The sequence below is a fragment of the Peromyscus maniculatus genome, chromosome 13 (genome assembly GCF_049852395.1).
Source record: "Peromyscus maniculatus bairdii isolate BWxNUB_F1_BW_parent chromosome 13, HU_Pman_BW_mat_3.1, whole genome shotgun sequence".
Lineage (NCBI taxonomy): Eukaryota > Metazoa > Chordata > Mammalia > Rodentia > Cricetidae > Peromyscus > Peromyscus maniculatus.
Window position 1 is genome coordinate 36,102,471 of NC_134864.1, and position 22,104 is coordinate 36,124,574.

Here is a 22,104-nt window from a genome sequence, read left to right on the forward strand (position 1 = left end):
CTGAAAAAATAACAGCATCATGAAGAGAGGAAACATTTGGAGTTTTTTGTTGTGTTTGTTTGTGTGGTTTTTTTGTTTTGTTTTGTTTTGTTTTGTTTTGTTTTTTCCCCAGACAGGGTTTCTTTGTGTAATAGCTCTGGCTGTCCTGGAACTCACTTTGTAAAGCAGGCTGGCCTGGAATTCAGAGATTCACCTGCCTCTGCCTCTCTAGTATTGGGATTCAAGTGTGTGTCACCACTGCCAGGTTTGGAGTTATTCTTAAATAAATAAAACCCAGCTCTGAAACAATGCTGAAGGAAACAAATGGCTGATTTCAGTGCCCATGTGCTAACTGGTCAAGTCTAGACAAATATTTTAAGAATCCACCATCTTGGAATGGGTGTGGCAGTGCATGTCATTAATTCCAGCAGCACTTGGGAGGCAGAGGTCAAGGGTGGCCTAGACTACACAGTGAGTTCCAAGACAGTCAGGGCTATGTAGAGAGACCCTGTCCCAAATCACAAAATCCACATCTCCAAAATCTGAAACATTTCTTGTCCCAGTTATTTATTTCAGAAGACAACTAACTACTCCACCAGAAGCTTAACTACTACTTGGGGTACACCCCAAGGTCTACTTCTAAGTTGATTTTCCTATGACACCCATAACTGTATCAACTGCTACAGACAGGTTTCTAGGCTTACCCACAGATAAGGAACCATGATCACTGGAGAACTGTCACTTGACTACAATTCTTTCTAACTCTGCAATTGTCACGCCATTACAATTCCTGTAACTTCTGTAGTCAGGTCTACTCTCCATCACACTTCAACACAGCTCTAGGTTCCTAAACATGAACTTCCATTCCCTGCTGCCAATGCTGCCATGGGCTGTGAGGAGGCTGCGAGGCTGTGGTTAGCCACGGCCAGAGGTCAGGAAGAAGGAAAGGCGGGCCTGCAGGAAGACACTGCTTACTCCCCTAGTCCCTGTGCAGGGAAGGCAGCAGGAAGAATTTCTTTTCCTAAACTCTGTCACTCAGGACACTTACAGAGAGATGGAAAGCAGCGCACAGACACAGAAGATGAAGAGGAGAGCACCACAGGGAAGGAAGTGCCAGCTCACTACCTGGGGGCCCATGAATCACAAGAGTTCCCAGAGTGATCTCACAAGCAGTTCATATGGGCTGCAAACTGCTCATGGCACACGCATCAACTCCTATACACTCTGCCAAGACTCCATGTGCTTACCTGTTTGCATACGCACAGATGTTATCTATTAATGGAAGGTTCTTCAAAGCTGCCTCTACTTTCCCAAGAGACACATACTCTCCTGCCTGTAGTTTCACAAGGTCCTTTTTACGATCTGCACAGAACAAAGGCAGAAACATTGAGAACAGTACAGAACACCTTAAGCACATAGAAATACTGTCATGGAGAATAACTAAGTTACAAATCTGTGGCTAAAGAGCTTTTACAACCTCATCCAGAATGTGTCAAGCTTTAGGAACACTTGGTCCCTCTTTAAAATGTTGTATTTGGAGGATGATATAAGAGCCCGCCCTATTATTACAGAGATAAGCTCCTTCACTGTTAAAGAGTCTCTCTAAACACGGGCACCTCTTTGTAAAGGCATCTGAGAAAAACTCACTTTCAAGAAAGAATTCAGGGCCTGAGGATGGCTCAGCTTTTAAGATCATGTACTGCTCTGACAGAGGACATTCCCAGCACCCACATGGTGGCTCACAAGCAACTGTAACTTCTGTTCCAGAGGATTAACACTTCCTTCTAACCTCAGTGGACATTATGCACACATCTAGTGCACAAACATATATGTAGGCAAAACAGTCATCCACGTAATATAAAATAAGATAACCTAAGCCGGGTGGTGGTGGCGCACGCCTTTAATCCCAGCACTTGGGAGGCAGAGGCAGGCGGATCTCTGTGAGTTTGAGGCCAGCCTGGGCTACAGAGTGAGTTCCAGGAAAGGCGCAAAGCTACACAGAGAAACTGGAGAAAAAAAAAAAAGAGAGAGAGAGAGAGAATCTAAAAAAAAAAAAGAAAGAATGGACTAAACTCACCAATAATCTTCAGACAACCATCAGGGTCGAACTCTCCAATGTCTCCAGTGCAGAGCCACCGCTGGCCATTTTCATCTTCAAAGAAATCAGTATTCGTTTTTGCTTCATTTTTGTAGTACCCCATTGTCACATTTTGGCCACCAATAAGGATTTCACCTCTGGGATGTGGTTTATCAGTATTAAAATAGCCACCTAAATAAACCATAGAGGTATTACAAAAAAATTCAAAACTATTAGTTTCAAAGTACACATCTTCTTTTAACCAATTAGAGTGCCAAGAACAATGAAGTAGACACTGTGGCTAAACCTTATCAATAAGCTAGAGACAAAGCTCAGTTGTTCAATAATAAGTAACCATGCTCTTAAGCTACGATTCCAAGAAAAAAGCACATTCTAAATTTCAGCACTCTCCACCTACTATGTAAAATAATTACAAAGTTTTAGCCAGGCAGTGGTGTCTTAAGCCTTTAATCCCAGCATTTCAGAGACAGACACAGGCAGATCTCTGTGAGTTCAAGGCCAGCCTGGGCTGCAGCGTGAGTACCAGGACAGCCAGGGCTGTTACACAAAGAAAGCCTGTCTCAAAAAAAAAAAAAAAAAAAAGGAATGGAAGGGGAAAAAAAAACAATAATTACAAAGTTTATACTCAATCATGCTAGCAAAATGATAAAAGAATAGAACAAATCCCTTCATAAAATCACACTATTATATACTTAGACGTTTGTTCTTTCAAATAATTTCAGAAAGATTCTGAGCTTAAGCTTCATTGAATATTTTTCTAACTTCTGCAAAAAGATGAGAAATTTTATAAGAACCTTAGAATCTTTAGAAAGAAGGTGATGTTCCAATAAATCACAGATAATCTATATGCTTTGATATGACACAAACATTTTACAGTGATTTTTATTTTAAATAGAATAAACAACAAACTTAAAGAATTATAGTGAAATTTTTCCTTCAAAAAAAAAAAACTTTGAAGCCCACAGGGAAAAGGAAATGGATTTTTGGTTTTTTTCTTCTACAAAGTAAAATTATGACCACTTTTTTATATTCTTCTCCCTCCCGTCTCCCCTACCCGCCATGTGACTCTGTGCATGCGCACGAGTGCATTATGTGAACACTATTCACTTAGCACAGTTCTCAACTTTCTGCTACCATTTTTACTTTATGTAATTTATGTAATAAAATGATAAGCAAGGACTAGGGAGACTGCTGAGTCAGTAAAGAGCTTACTGTGCAAGTAGAAGACCTGGGGTCAACTGCCAAAAATCCTATTTAAAAAGGCAGGCATGGTGCATAGGCTTGTCATCTCAGTCCTCAGGAGGCAGAGACAGATTCCTGGGGCTCATTGGCCGGTCAGTCTAGCCTAACCCACAGTCTCGGTTTCAGAAAATAAGGTAGACAAGGCTCCTGAAGAATGACACCCAAGACCAAGACTGATATCTAGCCTACACACATGAACGAACGAACGAACACACACACACACACACACACACACACACACACACACACACACACACACACACACACGCAAATAGTAAGCAAAATAAAAATAATTCAATTCTTCAGAATCAGTTCTAAAGCTTGCAAATTAAGTACAACTACTCAGCTCTAGATAAAACACAGGTAATATAATCAACAGAATGAACACTTAGAATTTTACATTCTAAACTATGCAACAAAAGGAAATGGAGTGCATTTCTCATTTCCGTCTTACACAAGTTAATGTTCTGTGACTAAAGGAAGCTGTTACCTTCCTCCCAGTTCTTCAATTTGATTTCACAGCAAACTAATGGTGCTCCCACTCGGCCGGTATTGTAGTCCCACACTAAGAAGAAAAAGTATTTGAAGGCTAGTTAATCAAGTCCTTCCTTTTCCTAAGTGATTTAAAATAACGATTTATCCTAAACCTTAGACAGCCGCCCCCATCCCCAAGAGAACCCTCACAAACAGAAGCAAGCCACAGGACGCTTGCTCTGCTCAGCACAGGTACACTGAAACTGATTTCACTTGTTGTGTTTATGAAGCATAGTTTGGAGTTTACTAAAGAAATGTTCAAACAGAGTTTAAGCAAAAGAGTTACGAGAAAGAGAGGCCCTCAGAAAGTGAAACACACCAGGTACATGGGCATAGCCTTCTCTTAGAGGGTCACCTCTTACAACCATTGAAAAAGAGAAGTTTCATATGGCTTGGACTCTACATTAGCAGCTGAGAGTCCTGTGAAATCAGGCACGCCTACTCTAAGTCCCCAGACTCTGCCCATCACACGCCCTCACATACAGACCTAGCTCACTCAGGACTGGCTGCCTAGTTCATAGCTGGGAGTCCCTATCTTACAGGACAGTGGGACACAACAGCTTATACCTGCTCCTCTTCCTTGTTAGGTCTCACAGCACTGTGATGCTAACGACCTCTCCCACCCACCTTTCCCCATATCACTATTTCGATTTTAGCTATCACACCCTACTAAAATTCATAGTTACGCTGGAAGCCAGAAGAAAACTGATGCTAGCTCCCAAGATCTAGGAGCAAAACCCCAGAATGATGGATTATTAGTACACTGTGATTCCTCAACAAAGACCATTCAAATACCAGAAATAAAAGGTTGATATTTAACACATTAAGATTTATTTATGTCACATGTGGTGGCTCACATCTGTAACCCCACCACTGAGGAGACTAAGATAAAAAGTCTATGGAACTGAAGCCCTGGGCTACTAAGTGAGAGCCTGGCTGAAAGAAAAATAAAGATTCAAAGAAGAAATTGCATGTACATGCATTTGTAATTGATTCCTTGAAAACAAGGACTTGCAAATAGCTTTCAGAAATACAAAGACCAAACTTAAGAGCAGAGAGATGAAGAAGTAACGCAAAGTAAGTAAAGAAGAGTGGCTGGCCCGTTGAAGACTCACAACAAGCCCAAGAAATGCTCAGCTGACAAGTTCAGTGTCTGAAAATGGGGTAGAAGCATCCATTTTTCCAGTACCGGGAACAAAACAGCTCTTCTATGAAGGGAGGCACAGAGCATGCTGGGTCCACCTGAAGCACTGAGGGTAGTGGATTCCCCTCCACACCACTTACCACCTCACTGGGGTAAGCTCCAGCAGTGTCTAGACCTGCCTCCAGTTTCTCTCTACACATATATAGTCCCATAAACATTTCTAAGTCTGAGCTGCGCTACCCAAATGACTAGAAAAAAAAAAAAAACACACAAAACACTAGTCTATATAACTGCTGGGACAAAATAAATGTACAAAACAATGCTTCTTGGAAAACTTCTTTCCCAGAATATTCAATATCATATGACAATATATAATACGAAAAGCTCTAGTAGATGAATATCTATCAATAATTACAGTACCCAGAGTTAATCACCATTCTATTATTTAAAACCTGGAAAGCTTGATTGCTCATGTATTTTTACAAAACAATTCATATCAAATTGGGGGGCGGGGGGAAGCTATGCTGTATTGTACTCCAGCCTCGGCTAGGCACACAGGGGACATCTCAGATGACAGTGCCTACCTTCTGTAATCGTTCCGGCCCCAGTTGATTCCGTGAGTCCATACCCCTGGCCAACAGGACAGCAGAAACAGATATTCATGAATCGCTGCGTCTTTGCAGAGAGTGGAGCACCACCACACAATAAAAGACGAATATTTCCACCCAGCAGCTTTCGAACATTCCGGAAAACAAAGCTAAAAATATCAATAGAAAATTCTAAGACGTTTTAAAGCAGAGTGGTAATCTGAATGAAAATGGGCTGCACAAGCTCAGATACTTGAACGTCTGGTTCCCCACTGTTGGAACCGTCTAGGAGGATTAGCACCATTCCCAGGGGGCTCCTCCACCTGCTGCCTTCGGATTAGGATGTGAGCTCTCAGCTACTGTCCCAGTGACCAGTGGGTCCTGCCTGCCTGCCTGCCGCCATGCTCCCTGCTATGGTGGCCATGGACTACACCCTCTAAAGCTGTAAGCAAGCCCCCAATTACATGCTTTCTTTTATAAACTGCCTTGGCCATGTGCCTTTACATACACAGAAAAAGAACTAAGCCAACAGAATGAGATTTTCCAAATCTTTAATCTCTCAGTTTTGTTATATGGAGCTTTGGAGATTAAGTAATCAATGATACAGTCAATTAAAGAGATTATCTTAAGCAATTCTGTCTTAAATATTAATGGTACAAGCAGCAAAGAAAATGTCGTTTCTTCTCAGTTATTTTGCATGTAATATTCAAATATAAAACTGGCATATTAAATTGTTTATAGTAATAGATTTTTTAATGATCAGAGAATGTTATGATAAATTCATATATCACATCTTCAAATAATTTATTAAAAGCAAGTTAATTCTCTGCTTGTATTTATTCATTAGAAATTTATGCTTTTTTTGTTTGTTTTGAGACAGGGTTTCTCTGTGTAGTTTTGGTGCATGTCCTGAATCCTGCTCTGTAGACCAGGCTGGCCTTAAACTCACAGAGATCCTCCCGGCTCTACCTCCCGAGTGCTGGGATTAAAGGTGTGCTCCACCACCACCCAGCTTATGCATATTTTCTATATAGCAACCTCTTTAAAACTCTATCTAATACAAGCTTTGAAATGTTTATTCTAGTTTTAAAAATATGGCAAATTATCTGGGAGAAATTTTTAAAAGAAAGTATTTCAAATATCTATTTGATATGTTTCTGACATACTCAAGTAAGAGGCAAGGCTGGAGGCTGGGAATGTAGCTTAGTGGTGGTGCTTCTTCCCGAGAAGCACACCCTAGGGTTAGGCTCCAAGGCTATGGAAACTGACGTCTGTTAACATTTTGAAAAGGATGAAGATATGTGTCAATCATTTTTTATTAGTTGAATTAGCCAGGATTGGTGGCATACACCTTAAGACTGATGCTCTGCCAAGTGAGCTATCCAGTCTCTTAACCTGAGCACTCAGAAGGGAGATCCTATCTTCAAAAAGAAAAAAAAATGTATCAGATTTTCCATTATCAACCTACATATCTTCCTAAAATAGATAATGTAAGGCATCGGAAAACTATCTTTATATTCCCAACCCAAAAAAAAAAAAAAAAAATTAAACATATAGGCAGGCGGCGGCGGCGCACGCCTTTAATCCCAGCACTTGGGAGGCAGCAGCAGGCAGATCTCCGTGAGTTCAAGGCCAGCCTGATCTACAGAGTAATTTCCACCAGGACAGCCAACCCTGTCTTGGTAAACAAACAAAAAACCTATTTTCACTTTATAATTTTCAAACTAATTAGTACTACTCTATTAACACTATAAAATATAGGTGAAGTGTATGGGAAAAAATCTCTTAAAACTTTAAAAATAAAAGTTAATAATTTTCAGCAATATGCACATCCAAATACATTGTAAAATAGTTTTGAAACTTATGTCTTTAAAAATATAAGTACAATATTAAACACAGAAAAATGATAACTGAAAATTTTCCAGTTCTTATGCAGGATGGATTGTTACAGTCCCTTTGACTTTTCAAATGAATTTCTTGCTACACAGCCCAAAATGGGTTGCCACGGAGCCCAGGCTAGCCTTGGACTTTTTTTAAGATCGTGTGTGCCCACACATAGAGGCCAGAAGGTGGCGCTGTTGTTCATCCTTTCTGCGGTAATGCTGAATGACATCTGCAGCCCTCATCAGCCTTGGGCTCTAGATACTCCTCCCTCACTTCCCAAATTTCAGGTCTTGTGCCATCACACCCATGCTAAAGTAAACGTACTACTTATTTATGCCTCACTTCCCTCGACTGTCCAAGTGAACTGGCGTTAACAGAGAAGTGGCTTTACTCACCGGTCACACAGTGGAGTACTACACCCTTTTGAAATCTGTTCCATCTTGTAATTATAGGCCAAAATAAACAAGTTTCGTTGAAAACTACTCATTTCATTCACTTTATTCATGACATTTTTGTAGATCCGATCCATGATTTCCTAGATGTATAAACAAGTTCATTAATTATATAAGCAATCTTCATATTTTAGGATTAATACTTCTAATTATCATATATATGATATAGGGCAGTTTTGGGGGTGCATGTGCCATGGTGCGTATGTAGAGGAGGTCAGAGGACAACTATACAGAGTTGAGTCTCCTCTTTCACCATTATGTGGGTTCTAGGAACTGAATTCAGGTCCTCAGATTTATATAACAAGCACTTGACCCACTCCGGCACCTTACTGCCAAGATACTAAGTCATGTTAACGATACAGTCTATCAGAACTAAAAACTCTTAAGTAAGCAGAGTCACAATTATCACTCCATGACCCGTGGCTGACAGACAGCACTTCTGGACCGCTCAGTACTGAACAACAGGCAGTTCTTACCGGGACAGCGGCCATCAGCGTTGGCTTCAACATGGATGTGTCCCCTTTGCTTCCTTTTTTAATTTTTGAAGACTACAAAACATAAAAAATAACCTATATAAAGATCTTTCACTTTAGTCAGTTGGTAGTGGTACAAACATTTAACCCCAGCACAAGGGAGGCAGAAGCAAGTAGATCTCTGTGAGTTTAAGGCCAGCATGATCTACAGAGCAAGTTCTAGGACAGCCAAGGCTACATAGAGAAATCTTGTCTTAAAACCAAAAACAACAACAAAATCTAACTTAAAAACTGGATGGCATTCTTAGCTCAAAGGCAAATAATAAGATAAACTTATCCTTTCAATGTATTTATATTCTAAAAGGTCTATTTCAAAATAATTAACAAGGCCAGGTGGTGGTGGCACATGTCTTTAGTCCCAGCACTTGGGAGGCAGAGGTAAGTGGATCTGTGAGTTCGAGGCCAGCCTGGTCTACAGAGCAAGTTCCAAAATAGGCTCCCAAAGCTACACAGAGAAACCTTGTCTCAAAAAACCAATAATAATAATAATAATAATAATAATAATAAATATATTATAAACTGATAGGAAAAGAAATGTTAAAAATATGTTTTAGTATATCAAACCACAAATACTTAATTTACCTGATCTGCTAAAGTCTGTGGTGAAGAGTAGCCAATTCGGCATCCATGAGAAAGACACACAAGCTCGGCACTTAATTCTAGAACATGGGCCAGGGGCAAATATCCAATGTATACATCTTCCTCTCTGAAAGGAAAGACAGATAAAAGCAACGGTGATGGAGTTCTCCAGCACACAGCAGGCTTCCAGATACACAGAGGAACAGCTATGCACCCATCGAAGCTCCCTGCTGATAGGGTGCAGAGACGACAGACCAAACAAACAAACAAACAACAACAACAAAAAAAAAAAAAACACTACAGTTCAATCCAAAAACACACAAGTAGGCACTTTCAGAATGTGGTCTCTTGCGGAAGCAAAGTGCTAAGGCAAAAGAAGGGCCTAGTTAGTGGGTCTTTTCAACGGCAGGATGTCACCATAGGAGATGCCCTTTTGAGATGGTAGGCACCTACTGTGACACTCACAGAACAGATGCCTGTTCCAGGAGATGGGTCCTTCGTATGCAAGACAATATGTGCATTCGTCCAGTTTTCAAGAAATGGCCCTGCATCTACATCATGAAGAGCAACTAAGCAAAGTCCACAGGGAAAGTGCTGCTGCGTTTTCCAGCTCTACTCCCAAACTCAGTCCCACAGCTAAGTGCATGTGTCTGAATGTCTGTCTGTCTGTGCATAAGGGCAAGAGAAGAGCAGAGCAGTGTCCCAGCTCAGGCATCAGGACAGATTTCATCTCTGAAGTACCGTCTCAACTCCTCTCACCCCGTCTGGTTCCTTCGGTCATTTCTTTGCCCACCCCACTCCCAGAATCCAATCAGTTGACTACAATACCTCTCTGCCCACCAGGACTGTACTTGACATATAAAAATGACTATGTACATCAGGAAGCAATCCTACCTGACTGAAACAATTTAAATTTAGGGTATTTAAAACTACAAAGTCAGTTGAACTTTGCATCGTTAAAATATCAACCACTGAACTATCATTTAAAATTACTTGATTGTAACTACTTTGAGAGGCTGGAGAGACGGCTCAGCAGTTAACAACTCAGGCTAGCTCAGTCTGGTTCTCAACACCTCTGCTGGGCACTCACAGCTCCAGCTTCATGGGCAGGGATGGGGAGACACATGCACACATGTACACTTTAAAATAAACCTTTTTACAAGTGTGACTCTTTGACCATGACATACATACCCCAGACTCGGAATCCTTCTCGCCATCCCAGTTATAGCAGCAATGATGTTGCTGTGGGAGATCATGACTCCCTTGGGAATCCCTGTGGACCCGCTTGTATACATGATTACTGCAATGTCTGAGGGCACTGGCTTGCTGTGAGCTTTGTTTTCTGTATTGAAGAAAAGAAAAACATACGCTTCTGAGGAACTCAGCTATATCACCAATTTTCTTCTCACTCATTTATATAATTCAACCAAAATAAACAACAGCCAACACATAAGGAGGGATAAACAATACTGGGACAAACATTTAAAGAACAGTAATGAGGAAATGCTGGCATTTTCCTTCAGTCTTTCTTTAAAGGCTAGATAAAAGTACTTGTAGAAGATCCCGTTTCTACAGTTGACAGTCTAGAAAGCTGATGTGTGATCTAAGTCCAGGATCAAACCTCTGGTTGGTTCTAGAGAAGAAGCAGAGAATGCACACATGGAATGATGAGCACACAACATACCCACGTTGGCCTTCACTCCGAGAGCCTGCACTGCAGCCATGGTGTGTACGATGACGCCCTTGGGGAACTCAGACCAGGTTGGAGGCTTCCCATCAACAGTGATGATATGCCGCAGACGTGGGACCAAAGAGACTATGTCCTGAAGAAACACCAACAGTCACCATCATGTGTTAACCATGTTTGAGTGTCTAGTTCAAATGCATGACAGTAGCTACTACATGGAGTGACCAATTGACTTCCTGTCCCAAGAAAGTTAAGTGGCGGGACTGGGAAGGAAGGGAGGGAGGGTGGGAGAGAAGGAAGAAGGGGTGAGTAGGTAGAAAGGATGGAAGGGAGGAGGGGGGTGCACTCACTATCCTGTAGTATTATGTATACTCTGTTCTTTGATAAAATCCTTATCAACAACGTTACTGGTCCACAAAATGAACATATAAACACAGAACACCTGAACTACATATAGGGAAGCCCATAGTCTCTCAAGAACATATGGGAGAAGGGAGAAAATCACTTGTATATTTACTAAAAAAGAAAAATGAAAGAATGCCTGAGACAGTAATGTTTTCAGGGGAAATTGCCTAGAAATTACAAGAATCCTTTGCCTATTATTTCATAAAATGTCTCCCATTTTAGTACTTAAAATCTTCAAGCAAACCATTACTCAGTGCTTCATAAATGAACACGGTCTGGAGAGTGATCTAGAGCACCCATAATAGCATCCTGTAACTCTGGTTCCAGGGATTCAGCACCCGCTTCTGACCACTCTGTACACCTCTCAGCACCCCTCCCTCCAATCCTTTCTTCCCCTACTTCCTCTTTTTTCTCTCCCTCCCTACTTCCCTCCCTCTTGTTTTTCCTTTCATCCTTCCTTTCAGGAGATAAAAATCTCATGCCCCTTAGGTTGGCCTCAATCTTACTAAGCAGCTGAGGATGACTTCCATCTCCCCATGTTGAGATTTTGTGTGCACCTGTGGAAGCCTATGTACAATTCTGTGCTCTCCAAACCTTCCCCCACAGGGTGCTCTGGCCTGGAACATGACAAATATAAGCCTCGGGGATCCACCTATTCCACTCACACAGTGCTGGGATTGTAAGCAGATACCACCACACTTATTATAATCAAACTCAGGTCCTCGTGCTTACGAATGCAAGCATTTCACTTGACCTACATGGTACATATACATGAATGTAGGCAAAACACCTATCCACATGAAATACAAAATGTTGAGGGACCAGCAAGATGGCTCAGGAGGTAAGTACACTTCAACAAAACCCACAAGGAATCTCATGGTGAATGGAGGCAGAGTTGACTCCTATAGGTTGTCTGTGGAGGACAAAAAGTCCTGTGCACACAGATAAGCACTGGAGGAGCCAGGAAAGCTAAACACACAGCTCACCTCTTCAATGGAATGAGGTGCGCAGCTGCTCTTCCTGGAATGCCAGGAATGATGCAGTTTTACAACCTGGCGATCCTTTGCTGTCTGAGGACACAGGCTCTGCCTTATCTCCCAGACTTGATGTTTTTACTTGTCCAAAACCTTTCCCCTAAATCCTGAGCACTGCTTTTAGACCATAAACCCACTCTCAGGAGTGAGCTCACTTGTGCTTTACAACAGCCTTAGTGACTTCTATGTTAACTTAGGCCAGGCCAATCCCGACACCCATAAGCATTATGCTGAGTTCAAACAAGCTCCCTAGACCCTAAATCTGGGGCACTATCTCTGAGTCAACAGTACCCATTCTTGTGAAAGAAGCCAGATGGACTTTGTAAGGAATCTCAACGTAAACATGTCTTAAATTGTTGTGCACTCGGGACTGAGTTATCTGAATACATTTGTGCTGTGCTAAAGTAAAATGATCTGAGCCAGACTCTCTACAAGTCCTGGTCCAGCACTGGATACAATAAAATTGGGTTGAGCTGAATTTCATTCTTGTCTCTTCATGGGTTGTTTTTTCCTGGCCTGCTGTAAAGGCTGCAGGGGAATCCCACAGTTGTCCTCACTTTTCACAGGTATGCCATGACACATATGCATGCACATGAGCCCAGAAACACAAACTCGAAAAGAACAAAATCTCACAAAGGTAACCGAGGACCAGTATGACTGGTCAAGGCAAAAGTCAAAGTGATTACACTAGAGTTAACTGTGGTCCTCACCTTCAGCTTTGTCTGCAAGAGTTCTTTACTAGTAATGATGTTGGTCACCTCTGTCTCATTGAGTCCGTGAACAATGGCCGGCCCTCCCAGGGTAGCATACAGTGTAACAACTATGAGGAAAAGAACACAGGTCACATGTTAAAAAAGGCACACTTCCCACATATCAGCACCTTTGGAAGTGCACGTGAAGCATAAAGGAGTGCTCTCACGCACAGCCCATGAGGAGAAACTAGCATGGCTGTGAACATGACTACTGTACTACTCCCTACAGTATCCTACCTACTCCCCTTCCTCCAACCTTCCCAAGGTCTCTAGTATTCTAAGTAAAGATTTAAGTGACCTATAGCCACTTGAGTCTAATCAGGTGATTCTCAACCTTCCTAATGCTGTAACCCTTTAATACAGTTCCTCGTGTTGTGGTGACCCCCAACTATAACATTATTTTCATTGCTACTTCATAACTAATTTTGCTACTGTTATGAATCATAATGCAAATATGTGTGTTTTCCAAAGGTCTTATGCAAACCATGAAAGGGCCATTCCATCCCCAACCCTCAAATGGGTCGAGACCCACTAGACAAGCCAGTAAGACAGCACATTGAATGTCAGATTTTAAGAATCACGTGTCAACAAATAACATGAGCCAGGAGTAGTGGTGACACCTGTAATCCTAGCACTTGGGAGGAGAGACTGGATGTCACCCTCCATTACACAGCACAGTGAGTTTGATCCAGCTACATGAGACCCTAGCTCAAAAAAACAAAAACTAAGGAATTCATACGTGGTACAGCTTATTCTACAGTTGAAAAATGAAAACAAAAAAAAATTGGTGTTTTTGGTTTTTGGGTTTGTTTTTTTTTTACTTTCCGTATGACTGCAAATAGAAGCAAAAGGACAAACAATAAAGAAGTGTAAACTCGAACCTTGGAAACACAAAGGCAGTCCCTAGTTTACAAAGCAGAAGTTGCCTGCGTGTAGCAGTGCACGTCTTTAATCCCAAGCAGGGTTCAAGGGTTCAAAGCCAGCTGGTCTCCAGGCCAGCTAGGGGAACACAGTGACACCCTGTCTCAACTAAAGAAGAAAAGGGGGGACTGCGGGACAGGTGGCTCAGAGGTTAACTAAGAGCACTTGCTCTTCTTGCAGAAGACCCACGCTCAATTCCCAGCACCTACATGGTGGCTATCTCCAGTCCCAAGGGAATTCAGTGCTCTCTCTGACCTCCATGAGCAACATGTGCACCCATCACATAAAATAAAATAACTCTTAAGAAAAGCAAAAAAAAAAAAAAAAAAACCCAGAGGAATTCATAACAAGAAGTCTGCTGAAGCGTTGTTTTTGTTTCCTGTTCATTTACCATGACTTTGGCACCAAGACTTCCCAACCGACCTTCCAGGACTGCTTTGCAAGGGCTAGCCACCATGGTCACCATGAAAATCTTCAGCAATACTAAGATTTCTTCATCGTGTAACCTAGTACTTGGAAGTCCACCACGTTACAACAAGGATGTATTATTCTAGAGGTTAACTGTAGCTACTAGCAGAAGTGGATTAACAAAATGGCAGTAGGTTCAAAAAGGTCCCTAAGGGATGGTAGCCAATAATGGACCCTATAAGTTAGGTCTAGCTTTCCAGATGCAGAACCCCCCCTTAACATCTGACCAGCAGGGTGCTGTGGGATGGTCTGTATGTCAAATCGCTCTGATTGGTCAATAAATAAAACACTGATTGGCCAGTGGCCAGGCAAGACGTATAGGCGGGACTAACAGAGAGGAGAACTGAGAACAGGAAGGTGGAGGGAGTCACTGCCAGCCGCCACCATGACAAGCAGCATGTGAAGATGCTGGTAAGCCATGAGCCACGTGGCAAGGTATAGATTTATGGAAATGGATTAATTTAAGATATAAGAACAGTTAGCAAGAAGCCTGCCACGGCCATACAGTTTGTAAGCAATAGAAGTCTCTGTGTTTACTTGGTTGGGTCTGAGCAGCTGTGGGACTGGCGGGTGACAGAGATTTGTCCTGACTGTGGGCCAGGCAGGAAAACTCTAGTTACAGCAGGGTTTCTTCCCAAACTGATTCTTTTTTTCAAAATAGACAAATGAATGAATGAGTATCTGAGCCCTAGCAAACACCCCTCCACTAAGTAGATAAAGGAAAAAAATGGTATCAGAATGTTAACCTCTCTCTTAAATATTATTGTAGGGCCAAGTGTGGTGGCAAAGACCTCTACTCCCAGCACTCAGCAGGCAAAAACAGGTGGATCTCTGAGTTTGAGGTCAGCCTGGTGACCTCACAATGAGTTCCAGAGCAGCCAAGGCTATGTAGAGACTGTCTCAAAAACAAAAGAACAAAAAAGAACCATTCTTTTAAAAAGTGTCATCCATACGTACGCTGGAAGTTATACATGAAACAGGCCTGTGCGGCAATCATCCATTCAGCCCTGGTCTCACAGAAGATGGCGATGTTGGTCTTTGGTTTCTGGCCCAACATCTGCAACCCATTTCCAAAGTCAAGGGCTCGAATGAAGACATCTTCATAGGAAAGCCAATTATAGTGCCCCAGAATAACCTGATAAAACAAAGTATAAAACACAAATATTTTTTAACATGGCCAAAATACTATTTTGTAGGAAGCAAATTTCAAACTTTATATAGCCAGAAAGTTATATGAATATAAAACATATTAGCTTCAAGTAAAGATGTATCTCTAAAATATAGCTTTGTGACATGGTCTACGACAACCCAAATCCCATGTTAGCGCTTAACTATGACAGAATTGGGAGTTGGCTTTATTTCTGGTTTTCCAAATTATTCAGAATTGAGCTAAAACATCAGGATCTATGTAGCTCAAGACCAGCAGAGTTATACAGTAAGGCACTATTTTATGCAGTGTGGCCTTATTTTAATGAACCAAAAAGACAAGCTGGTATGGTGGCACATGCCTGAAATCTTGGCATTTCACAAGTGCAAGGATCGAGGTCACCATGAGTTGGGGATTATATAAGATGGAGGCAGGGGAGAACCCTGAACATGTTTGAAGGAATCACAAAGGTCAATTCCCTAGGCAAATGGCCCTATACTAATAATTTGTTTAGAGAAAAAAATTGACTTATTCTCTACATGAGAATTTTTGGATTTCAAAAACAGATAGTATAGCTAGAATGTTACCCGACTGCCCAAGTTCATAGAAATATTTATGGCCATTTAATTTGAATAATTATCCATCATGATAAAGTACAAAGTCTCTCTACAACTACGTGGAGACTGAGTTATATTATTCACAATCCCTCTGTTTAAGCCTCCAATACTTAACCAGCCCATAGTATTTTATTTGGATTTGTCAGAAGTGCAGGTTACCCAAGCTTACATTAATAATAATAAGCTTCTTTTAAAGCTGGTTAACACATTTCTGTCTTTAAGGATTTTCAACTTAAAGACAATCAATCAGGATTTCCCCATTATTTGTAAAAACTGAACAAAAAGCAAACTACAAATCTAAGCATGGCTGTGTTAATCTATGTCTCAAGCATCTTAAAAATCATCTGCACAGGGACTAGAGAGATAGCCCAGAGACTGCTTTTCCAGAGGACCCTGGTGTGAGTCCCTAGACCCACATGGCGGCTCACAATCATCTGTAACTCCAGGTCCAGAGGATGCAATCAACACCCACTTCTGGCCTCCACAGGCCCTGGCACACAAGCAGGCAAAAACACTCATACACATAAAATTAAAATTTAAAATCAAGGGGGCTGGAGAGATGGCTTGGAGGTTAAGAGCACTGACTGCTCTTCCAGGTCCTGAGTTCAATTCCCAGCAACCACATGGTGGCTCACAACCATCTGTAATGAGATCTGGTGCCCTCTTCTGGCCTGCAGACATACATGCAGACAGAACACTGTATACATAATAAATAAATATATCTTTAAAAAAAATTTAAAATCAAAACCATCTGAACACATTTATTTCTAAAAATGCAATGTTCCCTAAGAGGCTAGATCGATGAAGGAATAAATGGTGCCCTCTGGTGTTCTAGTCAGTATAGATCTAAGATTACACTTCTTTAACTGGAGCAGTCCCAAACTCTCACCTTGCTCTGCACCCCCAGGAAATGCTCAGCATGGGAGCTCCAATGACTTCAAAAGGAGCTCTGTGTGGGTGAGAAGATAGATGAGAATTTGGCTAAAATGTGCGGGAACCGGATTATAGTTACTAAGAACTATAAACTCCAAGATAGAAATGGGGCACCTGCCTAGATTCTAAACCTAAATGACCAGCTTTACCATTGTCTAAGAACATGGAAAAACAATCACTTAATATACAACCCAAGTATATAAACTCATGTGATGATACCACCATCTCACAAAGAAATGAAATTCTAAAATTTAATTCAAGTGCCCATGTCTATAATCCCAGTACTCAGCTGGCTGAAGGAAAGGATTGCCTTGAATCTTAGGCCAGCCCAGGCTACATAATGAAAATTCAGGCCACAAAGGAAGGAGTGGGAGTGGGGGGGAATAAGGAAAGGGAAAAAAAAAAAAAGAACTAGCTGGGCCTAGCTGGCACACACTTTTAATCCTAGCACCCAGGAGGCAGATGCAAGCAGATCTCTCTAAAGTCAAGACCAGCCTGGTCTACACTGAGTTCCAGAACAGTCAAGGCTACATAGCGAGACCCTGTCTCCAAGGAAGGAAGGAAGAAAGTAAAAAAGAAAATATAGCCAGGCACTGGTGGCGCACGCCTGTAATCCCAGCACTCGGGGGCAGAAGCAGGTGGATCTCTGTGAGTTGGAGGCCAGCCTGGGGCTACAGAGTGAGTTCCAGGACAGGCTCCAAAGCTACAAAGAAACCCTGTCTCAAAAAAAACAAAAAAAAAAAAAATTTTAGGGAAACCTGGTTTCATTATTTAAGGCACTGAGTGTCCTAATTAATTATCTTAGTCACAAATTTGTGGACACTGTCTACCCATCCGTATCTGGCTCATCCTGCAGTTTCTAATCCTAACTGTCTCTATGGCTAACCCAAAACTAAGCTCATTAATTTAACCCTCTGCCTACACCATTAAACACTGCTGCAGAAGAACATGAACCTCACTAAATGCAGGACCACAGATTTCATCAGCCCAGAGTCTAAGACACTTGCCCAGTTACTCATTTTCCCATCCTCTAATAACTGTAAGGTTTTCCTCTCTTTAAATACCCTCCCTCTAACTGGAGACATCATCGTCGCCCACCTCACTAAACCATCAGGAATTAAACAGACACTCTCAAACCTCCTACCACCAAACTGAATAAGCCACATACACCGGTACTCACATTCTGCAGTCCACATGGTTGGATGTCCCTGAGAAAAGCCAGACTCCCAAGGACTGCTTCAAACAGCTCCTCAAATTCCCACCTCCACTACAGCCACCTGTTTGCACTTGTTCAACAAGGTATCTAACAGAGACCAAACTCAGCAAGTCCCAAACCAAAAGTTCTCTCACTCGCCCTCTTTCCACTACTCATCTCTCCATCATTCCTATGTGAGCAGAGGAAGCACACCATCCACCAACTGCTCCACACAGTAAGTTATTAGCCTTTACGGTCATCTTCAGTCTCATTTCTAAATCTATTCAGAGTCTATCAACCTATCTATAAAATACAGCCTGAAACCACACATTTCTTTCACGTCCATTATTATCAGGCCAGGCCATCTTCTCCATAATTCACACCACCTTTTTTTTAATTAAGGAATTTTTTATTCATTTTACATACCAACCGCAGATCCCCCTTTCTTCCCTCCTCCCGCCCTTCAGCCTTCCTCCCACAATTCACACCACTCTTATCCCCTACAAACACACAAACAAGGTCCCTTACTTCAGACTGCAGGCTTCTTCCTTTCTAGTAGCACTGAGGCCCAGAAGGACCGGAAAAGCTATAAGCCGCGGTGACCCTTGCAAACCCCCTTTCCAAACTCACATCCTAAAACCCAACCCCATCCTTTCTGTTCTTCAGAAATGTGAGAATAGGGAAAGAGGGTACCCTCTGCATGATCCTTAAATGATCCCCAAGCCCCTCACTCAGCTGTGTTCACTCTTATCTGGGACCCACTAAGCTGTCTTCCTGCCCAGAAGGTTCTTTATCCAAGTTTGCTAGACCTTGTTCAGGTCTCATCTTAACTGCAACCTATTCTGGCAGGCATTCCTTAAATCACCCTTCTGCTTTTCTTTTCACACTATTGATGAGCTAAGACCCATGCCACCAAGATTAACCAGTGTGTCTTCTCAGTGCTAAGACACTCACTCAGTGATAATTCTCTCAGTGTGTGGAACAGCTGGAGCCATAACCATGTTTGTTCTCGTCCCCATTCAGTCCTGTTGCCATACATTTGCTATACAACGCAAACAGGCTCAGGACACCTGACAGTACCGTTCTCAGAGTCACTTTCTCGTGGTAACCTCATGTGAGCATTCTATCCTGGAGCTATAGATCCCCAGTCCTCATGGTAACCTCATGTGAGCATTCTATCCTGGAGCTATAGATCCCCAGTCCTCGTGGTAACCTCATGTGAGCATTCTATCCTGGAGCTACAGATCCCCAGTCCTCATGGTAACCTTGGGGGTCACTTTGTTCTTGCCCACTTGGCATTTTTAATCCTGTCAAAGAAGTGACACACAATATCACTATGTATGTCATAATATCAACTGTCACTCAGAGAATACTATCTAAAAAAGTATAACTTCCTGGAATATAGAACCTTAGTGTTTTAAAGCTTTTCCAGGAACATAAAAAATGCAATGCTTTTTGATGACTGTCTTGTATGTACCTCAAAAGAAAAATAATAAATGGTGACAGCATACAGAAGTTATTAAAATCAAAGCACACCAATATTTAACCATTCAGACCTCTGGCTGATGTGACAGTCTAATAGAAATCAAGATTTCAGATAGCTGATTCAAACCTCTTTTAAGAACGAGGTTGATGGTTTTTCTCCTCATTTACTATCTAGAATAGAACTATTGCAGAATTACACACTTCCTGTCTTCTTTAACAAAGTATGCCTGGCTTTCTTTAACCTTCTCTTTCGTGTTTTGAGCTTGTGTGATTTGGGACACACAGTTAACAAACAGGAAGTAGGGACAGCAACCATGGAAGGGAGATCCACAGGAGAGTGAAGAAAGAACATAGACTCAGATCTCAGGCCAAGAAAGCTACTACTTTTCATATGAATTATGATGTAAATGTCCCCACAACTCAGAAAGTGCAGGACGGTAGTGTGGATTATACTCATTGTTAATAATAAAGCTGATTGGTTGATGGCTAGGCAGGAAGAGATTGGAGAGCCAGACTAGAATTCTGGGAAGAGGAAGGGAGGAGTTGGGGCAGACACCAGCCAGCATCTGAGGAAGCAAGGAAGGTAAAAAATGAGGTAACAAGCCACAAACCACGTGGCAAAGCACAGATAAGAAATACAAGTTAATTTAAATTAAGAACTAGCAAATAATAAGCCTGTGCCATCGGCCAAGCATGTGACAATTTTGGAAGTAAGTGCAGTGTGGGACAGAGAAAAGTGTCCGTTTACTGGAGGGGGCCATGTTTACACAGGGTTCTACTACTATGTAGCCCTGGCTGGCCTGGGACCTGTGTCTATCCTCCTGCCTCTGTCTCCTTCCTGAGTGTTGTTGAATCATAGGCTTATCAGTAGTGTGAACCCAGCCGAAAGGGGAAAGCCGTTCTCCAATATTTTTGTTTAGATTTATTTGGGGTGGGGGAACCACCTGAGGATTGAACCTAGAGTCTTGAGTATAATAGGCAACTGTTCTATTACTAAGCTGTAACTTCAGCAATTTTTTTCTTTTTTGGTGCTTTGAGACAGGATATTGATATGTAGCCCAGGATGGTCTTGAATTCATAATCATCCTACCCTAGCCTTCAACTGCTAGGATTGCAAGCACATGGAAAGCCCGACTTTCCAAAAGTATAATAAACAGACATGATAAAAATGTGACTCTGAAGAAAAAAGACCACACAAAAGCCAGCACTGAGAAAAAACAAGAGGAAGCTATATCAACTAACAAAGCATGCCTACTTTCATGTTAACTGTCTGAAATCTTCTATGACCACTATTAACTACATTCTCTCTAATGTGTTTAGAATATGTATAAAACATCAAAAGTGTCTCATACTTAACAAAATAACTAGTGAAACAGTTTGTGTCTAATGTTTTAGTTCAAGATTTCAGGCACACTTGCGCCAGAAGGCTGCTCTGAAATCTAGCCATTCCCTGCTCTTTCTGTCTACAGGGCACTGGGCAATCCATTTGCTGCTGGGAAAGCTGCAACCAGATTCCACGTAGTTTCCGTGCTACAGCTTTGTAAAGCCCCATTGGACAACCTAGACAACAAATCAGTATTTCTGAAAAGGCTTGTCAGGCCTCAGAAACATGGCAGCTTCTACTCCATGTTCGTGCTCCCGTTTTCCATCTTGGTGAAGATGGTGGTCACTCTTGGTGGGGAGCATAAGACCCTAGGTTCCATCTCAGATGGGTGGACGGTCACATACATACAAACACACACACACACACACACACACACACACAGAACGAATGGACTAATCTGAAATAAGGTTTGCATAACTTTGCTTTAATCACATTATATTCTATGCTGCCACTTCTCAAAGTAAGGACATTTTTAGATATTAATACACATAAGCTCCTCAGATTGAAGGTTATCTTTAAACGTGGTAACTATTCTAATGAAAACAAGTCACCAAAAATAGGTCTTCTGTCTGCTGTGGTAGCCAGAGCAATGCAATCAATCCCAGCGCCCTACAAGTCCCAGGGAGGCAGGAGGATCAAAAGTTTGATACCAGCCTGGGCTGCATGAGACTCTAAAAATAAATAAAAGCCTTCTGCCTGCCCTCTGCTGTCTGTTCAGTAAGACTAACTAAGCTATGTCATCCAATACCCTGCCGTGACAGATGCGGGTCCTGACACAACACAATGGGTGTGATAAGAACCCAGAGCACGTGGGTGGGTGCAGGGTGAGTTGTTTAACTCCGTCTCTAGCTTGCAGCCCATCCCCACAGCTGCTGCACATCAAGAGAAACACCAGTCTTTGCTAACTGACAGCAAAGCACACTCTAATACAGACAACAGACAGTATGTTTCATTTATTATATATACAAAACCTAAAACTTAATTCTAGGTCCCCCAAACAGCTGATTCTAGACAAGAAAAATATAATGTTTTTGTCCGTCTATA

The 22,104-nt window shown here is 41.9% G+C and overlaps 1 protein-coding gene across 5 annotated transcripts in view; it reads right to left on the reverse strand.

Moving 5' to 3' along the window:
- Positions 1–22,104, reverse strand: part of Acsl3 (acyl-CoA synthetase long chain family member 3) — a 55,730-nt gene that overhangs the window by 2,634 nt on the left and 30,992 nt on the right. For all 5 annotated transcript variants that reach the window (XM_076549984.1, XM_076549987.1, XM_016009868.3 and 2 more), the window contains 11 exons: positions 15,257–15,434; positions 12,869–12,978; positions 10,717–10,855; positions 10,224–10,374; positions 9,036–9,159; positions 8,397–8,468; positions 7,864–8,003; positions 5,582–5,754; positions 3,810–3,884; positions 2,057–2,248; positions 1,227–1,341 (listed from right to left, as the gene is read on the reverse strand). In XM_076549984.1, the coding sequence (XP_076406099.1) occupies positions 1,227–1,341; positions 2,057–2,248; positions 3,810–3,884; positions 5,582–5,754; positions 7,864–8,003; positions 8,397–8,468; positions 9,036–9,159; positions 10,224–10,374; positions 10,717–10,855; positions 12,869–12,978; positions 15,257–15,434 (1,469 nt within the window). The remainder of the gene's footprint in view (positions 1–1,226; positions 1,342–2,056; positions 2,249–3,809; positions 3,885–5,581; positions 5,755–7,863; positions 8,004–8,396; positions 8,469–9,035; positions 9,160–10,223; positions 10,375–10,716; positions 10,856–12,868; positions 12,979–15,256; positions 15,435–22,104) is intronic.